This window comes from Ciona intestinalis, chromosome 10 (assembly GCF_000224145.3).
Source record: "Ciona intestinalis chromosome 10, KH, whole genome shotgun sequence".
NCBI lineage: Eukaryota > Metazoa > Chordata > Ascidiacea > Phlebobranchia > Cionidae > Ciona > Ciona intestinalis.
Genome location: NC_020175.2, coordinates 4,819,799 through 4,832,388, shown reverse-complemented (window position 1 = coordinate 4,832,388; position 12,590 = coordinate 4,819,799). Strand labels below are relative to the sequence as shown.

Below are 12,590 nucleotides of genomic sequence, written 5' to 3'. Positions count from 1 at the left end.
ACAGAGCCTATAAAAATGTTTTTTTTGCATATTCGGGAAGGAATTTATAACATTTTTATGTAGTTGGCATAGTAACAACGGTAACAGGTGGCGAAGCCGATTCGTAAACAATCGAAATCACTTCGCGTGTCGGGTGTAACACACAATTCAAACACTTCACAAACTGTTTATATATCAAGTACAAGGTTTAGCTATGTAGATACATAATATACGATTAACGTATATGTTTAATACAAGGAGAAAACATTAAATTTTATCCAGAATTATAAAAGTTAGTAATAAAATGTAAATACAGAGTGATTTATTATACAAAATAGATTGAAAAAAGAGTTAGACTTAGTCTAAATCTTTGAGAGTCAATAATGTGCTTTTGGGATGGAGGTTTTAAACATACATATATATATATATATATATATGTATATATCAATATATGTATAAACTTTCACTTTTTCTAGTGTTAAAACATGTTGTTTGCTGAAATATTTAAAATCTGTTATTAATTTTACATTTTGATATTTAGATTGTACATTATTAAGATGTGGCTTTAAGCTGTTATACTAAATATGATTGGGAAAGCATATTTGAAGAGTGGTGGTGACATCACTGAGCTTTCACAAACACGAACATTAATCGGGGAAAATGGTGGAGAAGTTATTTATGATGTAAGTTTTAATGACTGTGTTTATGCATGGTATTTGATAGTTTAATGATCATTTATTGTCTTGGGGCTGCTTATTACATGAGTGCCATGTTTCATACACCACGTGCCTGCATACGAATTACTCTGTATGTAGCTTTGCGAGTGATTTTAGTTTTATTGTAGAAGTGTCATACTTGTTTCACATACCACGTGCACTTTGTTTTTATATACAATGGGTTTTTATGTGTTGGTAATTAACTAACTATTTACACCAACTCAGGGCTCCATATCTGACACAACTCATGCAGTAGTTGAGTATTGTCAGCAAGAAGATTGCTTTGTCCTTCATGACTTGAACACACCACATGGAACTTATGTTAACGACTGTCGGGTACAGAATGCAGCGGTTAGATTGGCACCAGGGGATGTTATTAAGTGTGGGTTCAATGGAAGGTCATTTCAACTTGTGTTTGAAGGAATGGCAGGGGTGAGGTTTTATCTGTTTAATTTTTTTTGTGTTTTTTGTATAATATTAATATTCACCATAATTATATTATGTTTACTAAATTTGTTTTTTTCTGTGTTTTTAAAATACTTGTAGTGTTCCCTTACACTATTCACCATAATAATATATTTCCACATCTACATTCCAGTCCACTCAATACCTCCCCGTACAACAACGACCATCATGGACCTCCCCGATACAAGTCATGGTTTCAACACCACGAGATTTTGACTCAAAACAAACTTCTCTTCCATTAATCAATATATCAGCTCCAACATGTAAGTTGATGGAAATGTATACTGTGGAAGAAGATAGGATATCATTAGCACATAATATTTCTAATTGTGTTTTTTAACAATTAACAACGCTCTTTTAGAGTCGCAGGTTACAATTATATAATTCCGTAAATTCTTTTTTTTACTTTTACTACGAAATAAACGATTAACCCTTACAAGTGGCTTTTACATACACTGGTTGCAATTAATTTTGCAACTAATTTCTTGTAAAATTATTTTTTTCCAAATTTATTTATCACAACGAATATTTTTTTCAATCGGACCAATAAAAAACTTGGCATATGTTTTATACATTTGTACATCCAGTACGAACAACAACCAATGGCAGCAAGACCACAGTTCAACCTCATCCTCCATTAAGATATCGACCTCATAGCGCAGGTGCTGCTAATAATCAACATTCATCCAATCAACTTCCTAGAGAAGGTAAGTGTGCTGTTATACCTGGACAGTGAGCATGAGGTGTATGAATGCATCATGTGTGTCTGTTGTATAAGAAGGCACCCATGTTATTACTTTACAGTAAATACACCATGTGTGTCTGATGTATAAGAAGGCACCCATGTTACAACTCGACAGTGAGCAGGAAGGTGTATGAATACACCATGTAGGTCTGGTGTATAAGAAGACACCCATGTTATAACTGAACAGTGAGCATGAGGTCTATGAATATACCATGTAGGTCTGGTGTATAAGAAGACACCCATATTACATATTATAAGTCTACATTATGTCAAATACGAATCTGTTGTATGATCATTCCATTACAACTCAACATAACACATAGCATGGACATATGGGGGTACCGTGGACAACTCAAGGGGAAAAGATCAAAAACTTCTTCGAATGGGAGACGAGATTAATCGACTGGCAGTGTTTGAACAGGTTACTTGTTGTATTTATTTTAAGAAAATGCATATTTTATGTTATGTATTAGTATTATAATTTATGGGGACGTTGTGCAGCATATTCCATGTGTACAGAAAAACTGAATGGCTTCTATATTATGTCAAAAAATTTATCACTGTATTTCATTAGGGGGGGAAAAAATGATTCTACTGGTGTTGATGTATGTGTGCTTGGGGAAAAATTACTGATATTGTCAGCCAATAAGCAACACAAAAATCAATCACCCACAAGTCTGTATAAATTATAACTTATGACTAGACAATAGTGTACCAATTAACCATCCATGTTTTAGCTTATAAAATTGACCCACCAAACGTACATAAATAGGTGACATTGATTTATCTTTTCCAGGAATCAAAAAGAAAAGATTCGATAATTTCAAACTTACGTGAAGAACTGTCACAGCTTGAAGATAAAATATCAAGTGAACATTTCATTACTGGTAACCAGCTTGCTAGTAAATTACAAAGTGTTGAAAAAGAGATTGAATCAAGAAGAAACGAAGTTATTTATCTAAAGCGACAACTGGATTCTGTCAATTCAAAGTTACACACCTCACCAACATTAACAACTCAGCTCTCAGACAAAGAAAATAAAATTCATGATTTGCGTCAAGAACTGGATGCTTTGAAACGTGAACACATTATGTCACAAGGTAATTTTGGGTTATATGAATTATTAGTATTTGTTTTTGTTAACAAATCTTGATTATTTTACAGTTCAATGAAACTTACACTCTTTTAGATTGTAATTGCATAAATGTGCACATATGACAATTGTAACAAAACCCTTGTTATTGAAAAGTTGCAATTAAAAGAAAAAAAGTAGATCCTTTGCATTTGGGCCACACATGTAGCTCATAGAGTAACAACAATGGTCCGTTTTGAGTTATGAATATACGTTTTGTTTTGTTTCCCTTTCAAATCCCTCAAGTACCAATTGAACTACTAAACTATAAACATGGTTGTATTGTTCCAGGTCTCATCCAATCTTTACAAAAAGAAATTTCTACAAAAGATTTGAAATTGCAGAAGAAAACCGAAGAACTGGCTCATGTTAAAAATGAACTTAAACAGAAAGACATTCAACTTTTATCCATCTCATCCAAGGTTGGTGTTCAAATAGACATAGTCATATAGTCACTTCTTGCAAACACTATACATAAAATGGGTTCCTAAACTTTTTAGGAAACATCTTAGGCAATAAGATACAAAATCAGAATCAACATACTGACTACACAGTTTAAATTAGAACAATAATTTAAAAATAAAACCCCCCCTCCAATAATTACAAACTAGTTTAAAACTAATCTAATGGCAGTAAGTAGGTAATTTAATGTAAACATAATGAATTTCAATTTACACCCATTCATGTACTTACATAAATACACCATGTATTATAAGAGCATTTACAGCTGTATAACATGCTTTAGTTTCCATTTAATTACTTCAAGACCTTTTCCCATTTATTGTTATTGATTTAAACCTCATGTATGTAGTATTGCTTGTAATTGTAGCTGCTTCATATTAATTGCTTCTAGTTCACTCAACTCCATCAAGATAAAAGCAAAGATGAGTTGAATAGCGCGCTTACTAAAGAAGTCAAAGATCTCAAACTTGTAAGTAGAATAATTGCCAACAGTAGATGTAAAATAAACTGTTGTTGTTGGACAATATTATGAAACTAAGGAAAAACTTTTCTGCCGTTATCCTAATGAAGGTCTTTTGAAAGAATGATGGTTTACAAATGAATTTTAACAAAATAGCTTTATTAGATCTAGATTAATATCATGCTTCAAACAATTTAAATGCAAACAATTGATTTAACATTTACCCCCCCCCCCCACAGGAGAATAAATAAATTTCATTGTTCATTCATTTATTAATTTTCCACAGAAACTAAAATCTCTCGACTGTCGAGCCGGAGACCAACTTGAATTGCTGCAAAAATACAAAGAAGAAGTAAGCAAGCAACAAGCGGTTAATCAGCAAACAGTTGAAGAAAAAACCTCAGCATTAAAGGAGAGTGAAGAATTTAAACAGAAATATTATGAAGTTCAGCGACAAGAACGCTTGCTAAGAGTTGATATTGAACATTCAAAATCACAGGTTTGTATTAAATGGAAGTTTATTTTAAATGTTGGTGTTTTATGATGTAACATTCTATTGGTGTAAGAAAACAGAACACCTGTGCTATAATGACTATTGTTGCCCTTTTTGGTTATATCTTTAAAAATATGGTGGCTCAGAAATAATAGTGTTCTTCTGACTTGTTATACCTGGGGTAGGAGATTTAGGCCATAGTTGGCCTATTGCCCCTTACTGGTAAAATGAATATTTTACATGGTGTATCGTGTATGAAGTTACCGCATACGCTGACTGAGCACAATATAATCATATTTCATTAATAATCGTAATACTTTGAATTCCATATAAATTTACACATAATAATTCCTTTCATGTAAAACATTTGTAAGAATAATTTCAATTCATCCATAAAAATTCAACCTTGTTTTTAGCTTGCGCGATTCCACACCAGATGTGTCCGTGTAGTTTACTCAGCACCAGGGATAGCTGCTCCTGATGATCTGGATGCAGTAGTTGATGATAAATTGTTCGGCGATTTAAAGAAGATCATCGAGAACAGGTGAAGATGCTAATATAACTTCTTAAGATTTCTTAGAATATTTGTGCAACTAGAGAATTTAGGAAAAAAGTTAGTACAATATTGCCTTCCGGCGGAAAAATCTAAATCTTAACATGGCACAATTGGAAATACTCATTCCAAAGTTCTGATGTTAGAAAGATGAGATTACAGCTTAAATATATTTTTTTATTTTGAAATACTTTTTTTATTAATTTTTATTCAAAAGCTGGGTTGGGACATGAAACCTCAGGCTTCTATCTTCTATGCAACAGAACAATCTTGTTTAAACTTGACTTATATTTCTTTTGAATATCGCAAATATTTCTCAGAACCGAAAGTCACGACAAGATTCGTAAACTCGAAGATGAAGTTCGTTTAAAAGATTCAGATCTTGCTGACATAAATCAAACTCATGAAACTTGTCAACAGATACTCAATGAACTTACGGTATGCATCATATATGATTATATACCATTCTATATGGGTGAGGTCCTTGTAGATTTTGGTCTATTTCTCTAACACACTGTGTCTGCCATATGTACACTTGTTGCCAGGCATACTGTACGTCTGAGAGAGCTTTTCTGTTATTTTTTAAAAAATTATTCATACTTTCAATTTGGTAAAACAATCTTATTTTCATCAGGATCGAATATCAAGCAGAGGCCACCATACAAAGCTACTCAGTGAAGAATCCCAGGTTTTATTATCCACGCTTGACATTCATGAATCTCTGGCATGGATATTCCAAGTATTTGCAAGTTATATGAAAAGTGAGAAGTCATGGTTAGAACAAGTTGACTCAGCACTTTGTGAAGCTGGTTATGATGTCACAATCAGTGATGAAAGTAAGTGTTTAATGACAATTTTCATTATTTAATAATAAAGATGTTTTTGTTCCATGTCTTTCATAGTAATCTAGTCTTAGGGGGTTTAGAGACAGATTAAAAATCTTATGAGTTAACACTAAACGTTGCTTACGTAGCAAAGTGTGGGGTGCCGGTTTTGTAGATTATTAAAAAAGTATGATAAAGCATTACATTTGTAGTACATAAGTAACTGCAAAAAACTTGACGAATGACTGGCGTATTTTTAGTGTAAAAAAATAAGAATTTTGTTACACTTTTAATTAAAACAAGCATTGCAATCAAGTTTATCTGTAGATAATTAAAAGCCTAATATAGCAACAGCATTTAAATGTATTGTTAATTGATCTTAATGGCAGATTAAGTGTTAAACAATCATGTTAGATTCAACTCACATACTTACTATTGTTAAACTACTTCACTCACCCTTGCTTGATTAGCTTTGGCAACAAGTTCCACATATGTCGCACTAAGCATTGAATTAAGCGTGTAATTCAACTCAAGAACCTCGGAAACCTTTGTTTCTGGTTTACTGGTGATTGTTTGGTTGTATGAAAGGATTGTTTGTATGAATGGCAATTGTTTGATCATAAAGAAAGTATGAAACATGATATGATAGTTGAGGGTAGATATGTAATTACACAGAATAGGAGGGCATTACTCCGCCCATACTATTCAGGTGTTTAAGTCAAATTTTGCAGGTTTATAGAAAAACAAATGTTTCTCCTTTATTTTCAGGTAGCCTTTATATTTTAAAAGTATCAAAACATTAGTTGCAAAAAATAAATTGATAGAACAGACTAATTTGATTTATAATGTGTGGCAGCAAGCCAGCAATGGCGGAAGCCTATATATTGTAGATATATATACAGGTTAATGTCAATAAACTTCATTAAACAGATTTAGATGAAAGGTTATTGACTTTAATTATGATTTACAATGCATAATTTTTAAATTAATTTTTATTTTTTTTAAATTTGTCACAAGCGCTTCAATATATATATAATAGGCTATTAAAAAAAGTTTATACATAGAAAGGTATTAATATTTAGTATGAGCGGGCCAGTTAAAGTTGAGAAATATGCGAGGTACCCATCGCCACTGGCATCATCATATACAAAGTATTCCCATCGTAAAGTAAGGAAGCAGAAGAAAGCAAACAGTTCAGCTCAGACATCGTATTCTAGCGATACTTCGCAAGATGGTGATTATCATTAATGTTTTGTTTGTTAAAATAGTTGTCCTCCTTGTGTGCTTTAAACTACGCACTTGTAATGATGTATTGATTAATTAGGTTATATATCACTAATGTGAAACCAGCTTACTGATACACAGTGTTATGTAACTTGGAAACTGTTAGAATTATTGCCTGCCAATCATGACGTTAGCTTTCTGTACAATACTATTAAAGGGGCGGCATGGTGTTTAAAATACAAAACATAATTTTTTTCGAACCTCGAACCTAGTACCATTTGATTAAGCAATATTTGTTAAACTAATCTTATAGAATCAAAGCTGCTCTGTTTATGGTTGAACAGCTTTTTCCTATAGGGTTTGTGTCAATGCATATACCATGATAACATATTAGTATAACATGATTACATAACACGATCATATGTTTATTTAATGCTTTACACACTTACAGACCCAGCTGTCCATATATCTCACTTACACCAAGCCCTCCTCCACGAGAAGAATGAAGTGAAGAAAGTCGTTCAATCAATTGCAGACCTTGAGTCTTCGCACCAGATGGAGCTACAGAGCCATGTCAATAAATTGCTCAAAGAAAACGAAGAGAAATTGGCTGATGAGTTGGAAAGAATGAGGTGAACATGATATAACTTTAGATTTTTATTGGTTACAGTGACAGAGTCCCAATTCATATAAAAAAAAATACAGAAAGAAATTAAACCTATATATTTTTGGCCAACTGAAATATTTTGTAGATATTATGATTTATGATGATACTATAATTTGGTTGTGATTACTTGATTGTATTTATAGAATGCAAGAAAAACAAGAGTTTGAGAAATCTGTGGAAGAGTTACGAGCAAAAGAAGAAGAGAAAAGACTTCAAGCTTTAATGAGTCAACAGGAGAAAGTTACTTCTGCTAACTGCAGTGTTGATCAACTTAAACAGGTGGATATGTGACCCAATGAAAAAAAGGGAAATTTTTTTAGTTATGCAATTGTAATGTAAGTCCAGAGTCTTTGCTCAGTGGTTGGATGGTTATATTGGAAGTTACCGAATGATCCTGAGTTTAAATGTTGATTTTGATAGGTGTATGTGATTTTAGGAACTACACTTAACATACACTGGTCTAAGCCAGTGATCATTAATGGGTTGTAGCACCCTGGATGTTGGGGTAATGTACTTCTAGCTGAACACTTATAGAATATTATACTATTTTATAGACACAAATTGTAAAAAATAAATTGCCAGAAAAAATTTACTAGGTTACTATTTTAGTTCATTTGTTGTGGTTTATATTATTTATATTGCAGCTATTGGAAGAGAAGAATATTGAATTAGATGAATACAAACATAGAATTCAAGATGCTGTGCAAAACATGGGAGCTTCATAAACAAGCTGAGGTGAATTAAACTTAATGGTTTATCATAAATGGGCAACCTGTTATGCTTATCTTCTTACTATCTTATTTATTTCAATATATACATGAATTAAAGACTGAGAAGTCACCATTACAGAAAATATATAAGTTGTCACAGCTCTTAGTTATAAAAATGTAAAATACAAACCATTCATAAACGAATAGCTTTATTTTTGTTGTTAAACATTTGAATACCTTCAGCATGAACTAAGGACTGAGATGTCAGCATTGGAGAAGAGATATAAGTTGGAACTTAATGCTGTGAATGCAAATATGGAACAACTAAGGAAAGATTTTGATCACGATCTTATGCAGTACAAGGTAATGTATGGTGTGTTTGAATGCATGTGGTTGTGACTATTAATGAATGAATGTCTTTAACTTATTCTGCTGTCACTTTACAAGTTATAATATACGATATAACAATTAATGTAACAATTAAATACTGATTAAAATTAACTGTATAAACCACCCCAGGAGGAAATTCACCAGCATTCGATAACCATCGTATCATTAGAGGAAAAGTTACAACAATTAAACCACAAGCGAAAGGAAGCTGAAGAAAAGATTAAAAGAATTGAAGGAAGAAAAAACAGTATGTTGTACTAGTTGTGTTAAAAACAGTTTTTTTTTTATGATAAATGTATTATACAAATGGGCTGGCATGTTTGTATTATCTCTGTTGTAATTTATCTGAGAGGTGCAATTTTCTAATTGAACTTACCACAATTTTTTCATGGCATGTTCTAAACATCATGTTTTTGTTTGTCTCTTTGACAATAATTTTATTAGGGTAGCCTACATAAACTGTGATTAACGCTCAAAATTTATTTTAATCTACAGAATCAGAGTCACAACATAGGGAAGCCACCCATGTTCCCCAACGAACATATGAAGCAACAAACAAAGATGTTACGATACTTGAACAAACTATTGATGCTCTTAAACTTGAGTTGTCTCACTCTCACAGACAACTACAGGTATAAAATCTACATGAAAATTCAGCAACAAAAATGACCATTCCCTACAAAGAAACATAGGTGGTAATTTGTAAGCGAACACGAGGTGTATGAGATATAACACCCATGTTATAACGATTGTCATAGCCCTGCCACTCCTGAATATATGTGTTAAATTCATTTAAATATATTCAGCACCTTAATATGGAATATTCTAGGTCCAGCAAGACACGATCCTTGGTTTGAAGCGAGATTTATCCGGCGCACAATCTCGTATGTCGGACATGATCGGGGAACTTAGTGAGTCTCAGAAACAAGAACTGGAACATAACAGGTTTGGACTTTTATTGTTTGATCTTATACATAAGGGGGTCCCACAGCATAAAATAGTTTTATTTATTGTTTTTCGATCACAGTAAAGAAAGTATATTACCTAAAACAACAGAGAGAAGGAAATTATCAGTAAAATGATAGTCGATAATACCGGCTATATACTAATACTGGTGTTATGAAAAAAAAGATTTCGATCCGTCTATTTTTATCACCCCCACTTACCTGAAACTACTCAAATTTTCAAAAACATTTTTTTACTAAAAAAACACTGTATCTGCAGAAATCTTGTCAAGAATCAGGAAGTTGAATTGAACGAAATACGCCAACAGTTGTTGAAAATGTCAGGGTTGGTCGACTCGCAAAAAGAACAAATCAGATTGTCGCAAGAACAACTGAGGTAAAAATTTTTGTTTTTAAACTGTACTAATATACTTTAACTTTGATTTAAATTTGATTATTTTTTTCTGGTATATAAAAATACATGCATTTTATAACTCAAAGTGACCATAAGGTGTATGGATAAACTATGTGTGTCTGGTGTATACAAATATTAAAATACACTTTTGTTATAACCTGACAGTGAGCATGAGGTGTAAATAACTTAATAAACAAACCACACAGATTAAATGAAACCAAACTGAGGGAAACTAACAGCACGGCAACTGAGCTTGACCTAAGTTTAAAAGAGCAACACAAACAACAAGAGATGGAAAGAAAAGAATTGGAGAAGAAAAATAAAATCAAGGAGAAAGAAGTAAATCTCTGATATTTAAAATATTATTTTTATATAAAATGACTCACAGTGTAACCATATAGTCAGCAGGGAAGGGGAAATCTTATATTTAATACAATTATAGCACTTGTCACCTATTGATCACTCATAATACTCTTTCCTAGGGAAAACTAAGTTCCGAGTTGTCATCCATGGGAGCCCAATGTCGTGGGGAAAGACACGAAGATGTGATCTTAAAACAGAGAGAAGCACTCGCTGAATTGAGAGCTAGAGTCAAAGCACTTGAACAGATAAGGCCACCAAGTACGTTGATATATTTGATATATATTTATTTCTAACTTTTTTAATGCTATATGGGTGAAAAACTATGCCAAGGTATTTGGTGCTTACTAAGTATGTTGAAAATACTTCCCTGTATTTCCATTACTTGTTGCTCTATGACATTGTTTTTAAATTGTTTTGATCTGAGGCCCAAATGTAACTTCTGGTTATGAGGCAAGCACTATGCCCACTATGTCACTACACCAGTTTATGGTTTGTGTTACTCTGTTTAACAAGCATGTTTTATACACAGTACCAAGCCAAGAGCAAGCCCTCCAACAAGTTATTCTTCTGAAGAAAGAATTATCAGAAATTCGTGCCAAGCAAGCTATGGAAGAAGACAAACAATTTCAACAGAAAATGTCGCTTGACCAAGATGTAAGTTTAGTCCCATTATAGAATGAAATTCTTTCAACTCCTTCTAAATCTTGAACAATTTTTTGAAAGATGTTAAAACTACTGTCTTTACCCTGCTAATCGAGGATAAATAAGTAACATTCATTTAATATATTATTGTTTATTAAACACTGATGTTTACAGGTGGTCGATGCTCATCAACAAATCAAGTCAGCTACCACCCAAGCTTCCATTGAACGAACAACAAGAGAGCAAATTGAAGAAAGCGTGAAATGCAGTGAAAGATGTGTAAGTTATATAATTGGTAATTCAAGATCACAAAACAAATAATTGCCAGAAAATCTGTTTCAGATTTGTAATAACCTGGCGGCAACATCATATATTTATACAAATATAAATTTTGTTAACATTTTCTTTTTTTAACATTTTCCTTTTTAATGTTTTTTTTACCAATTTAACATTTATTTAACATGATTTTATTTTATATTTCTAAAACTTTTTTCTTCAGTACATGGACCTCATGAACAGTGTTGGTGGTATGCTTGGTATCAATGCATTTGATGGAATGTCATCTCTACAACACGCACCACAAGATGAAAGAGAGAGATTGTCTGCGAATCGAAGAGCAGATCTTGAAAAGATAACATTAAGGATTAAATCTTTGATACAGAGGTTGGATAGAAAGGAACAATTGTTGCAAGGATATGAAAAAGATCTCACAAAGTTAAGGTTGGCAACTTTGGCTCTATGTTGATAATTTTTAACATTGATTACTCTAATTAGCATTCTTGAGAACATAACCTTTAACTGGCTTAAATTCAATAATAAAAACAATTTTTATTGATCCTTGTTTTAGTTTTTTGTAAATTTAGGGCTGACTATTTATTTTGAAGACAAAATAATGCTCTGTACCCACCAACCTCTTTTAAAATAAATAAAACTTTAAACAATTTAAAATTGGAGATCAAGAGTTGGTAAGATTTGTTGTCCTTGAAACACTTACTAATTGGCGATCTTATTTTATTTTTCATAAAGATTAATCTTTTATTTGTTTGGCTTATAAACAACAAAAACATCTTAAATTTCAGAGAAGCCGAAACTTTTGCTTCCCAAAAGTCCGGGAGACTTGAAGTAATGTCGCATGAGTTAATGGAGAAAGCCGAGGAAGTTAAACATCTCCGTGAAGCTCTTGTGAGATGCAGGGAAGCTCTTGAACTTGAGAAGAGGTTGAATAAGATGATTAAACAAAGAAAGGTTGGTTTGGTTTAATGTTTTACAGAATTATGTACATGTAAATATTCATTTTCTGTAAATGTAAATATTCTAGTGCACCACGTTCTTTTAAATTAAATGAGCCATTGAAGGATTATTTACATTATGCCTGGTAGCAGAAGTAACAAAATATAAGTAAATGT

The 12,590-nt window shown here is 32.4% G+C and overlaps 1 protein-coding gene across 2 annotated transcripts in view; it reads left to right on the top strand.

Annotated features, from left to right (window-relative positions):
* Positions 1 to 512: 512 nt before the first annotated feature.
* Positions 513 to 12,590, top strand: part of LOC100181723 (forkhead-associated domain-containing protein 1-like) — a 13,467-nt gene continuing 1,389 nt past the window's right edge. The window contains exons 1-17 of one of the 2 annotated variants that reach the window (XM_026836272.1): positions 513 to 662; positions 921 to 1,127; positions 1,294 to 1,423; positions 1,748 to 1,867; positions 2,229 to 2,326; positions 2,702 to 3,005; positions 3,329 to 3,459; positions 3,891 to 3,968; positions 4,246 to 4,458; positions 4,869 to 4,996; positions 5,326 to 5,443; positions 5,640 to 5,841; positions 7,505 to 7,685; positions 7,864 to 7,999; positions 8,365 to 8,455; positions 8,674 to 8,793; positions 8,950 to 9,032. In XM_026836272.1, the coding sequence (XP_026692073.1) occupies positions 564 to 662; positions 921 to 1,127; positions 1,294 to 1,423; positions 1,748 to 1,867; positions 2,229 to 2,326; positions 2,702 to 3,005; positions 3,329 to 3,459; positions 3,891 to 3,968; positions 4,246 to 4,458; positions 4,869 to 4,996; positions 5,326 to 5,443; positions 5,640 to 5,841; positions 7,505 to 7,685; positions 7,864 to 7,999; positions 8,365 to 8,445 (2,226 nt within the window). In that variant the 5' untranslated portion in view covers positions 513 to 563 and the 3' untranslated portion in view covers positions 8,446 to 8,455; positions 8,674 to 8,793; positions 8,950 to 9,032. Of the gene's footprint in view, positions 663 to 920; positions 1,128 to 1,293; positions 1,424 to 1,747; positions 1,868 to 2,228; positions 2,327 to 2,701; positions 3,006 to 3,328; positions 3,460 to 3,890; positions 3,969 to 4,245; positions 4,459 to 4,868; positions 4,997 to 5,325; positions 5,444 to 5,639; positions 5,842 to 7,504; positions 7,686 to 7,863; positions 8,000 to 8,150; positions 8,226 to 8,364; positions 8,456 to 8,673; positions 8,794 to 8,949; positions 9,068 to 9,315; positions 9,453 to 9,649; positions 9,766 to 10,044; positions 10,162 to 10,385; positions 10,519 to 10,661; positions 10,801 to 11,071; positions 11,197 to 11,358; positions 11,464 to 11,683; positions 11,905 to 12,263; positions 12,430 to 12,590 lie in introns of those variants that run through there. The other variant, XM_018813855.2, reaches the window with a different exon arrangement.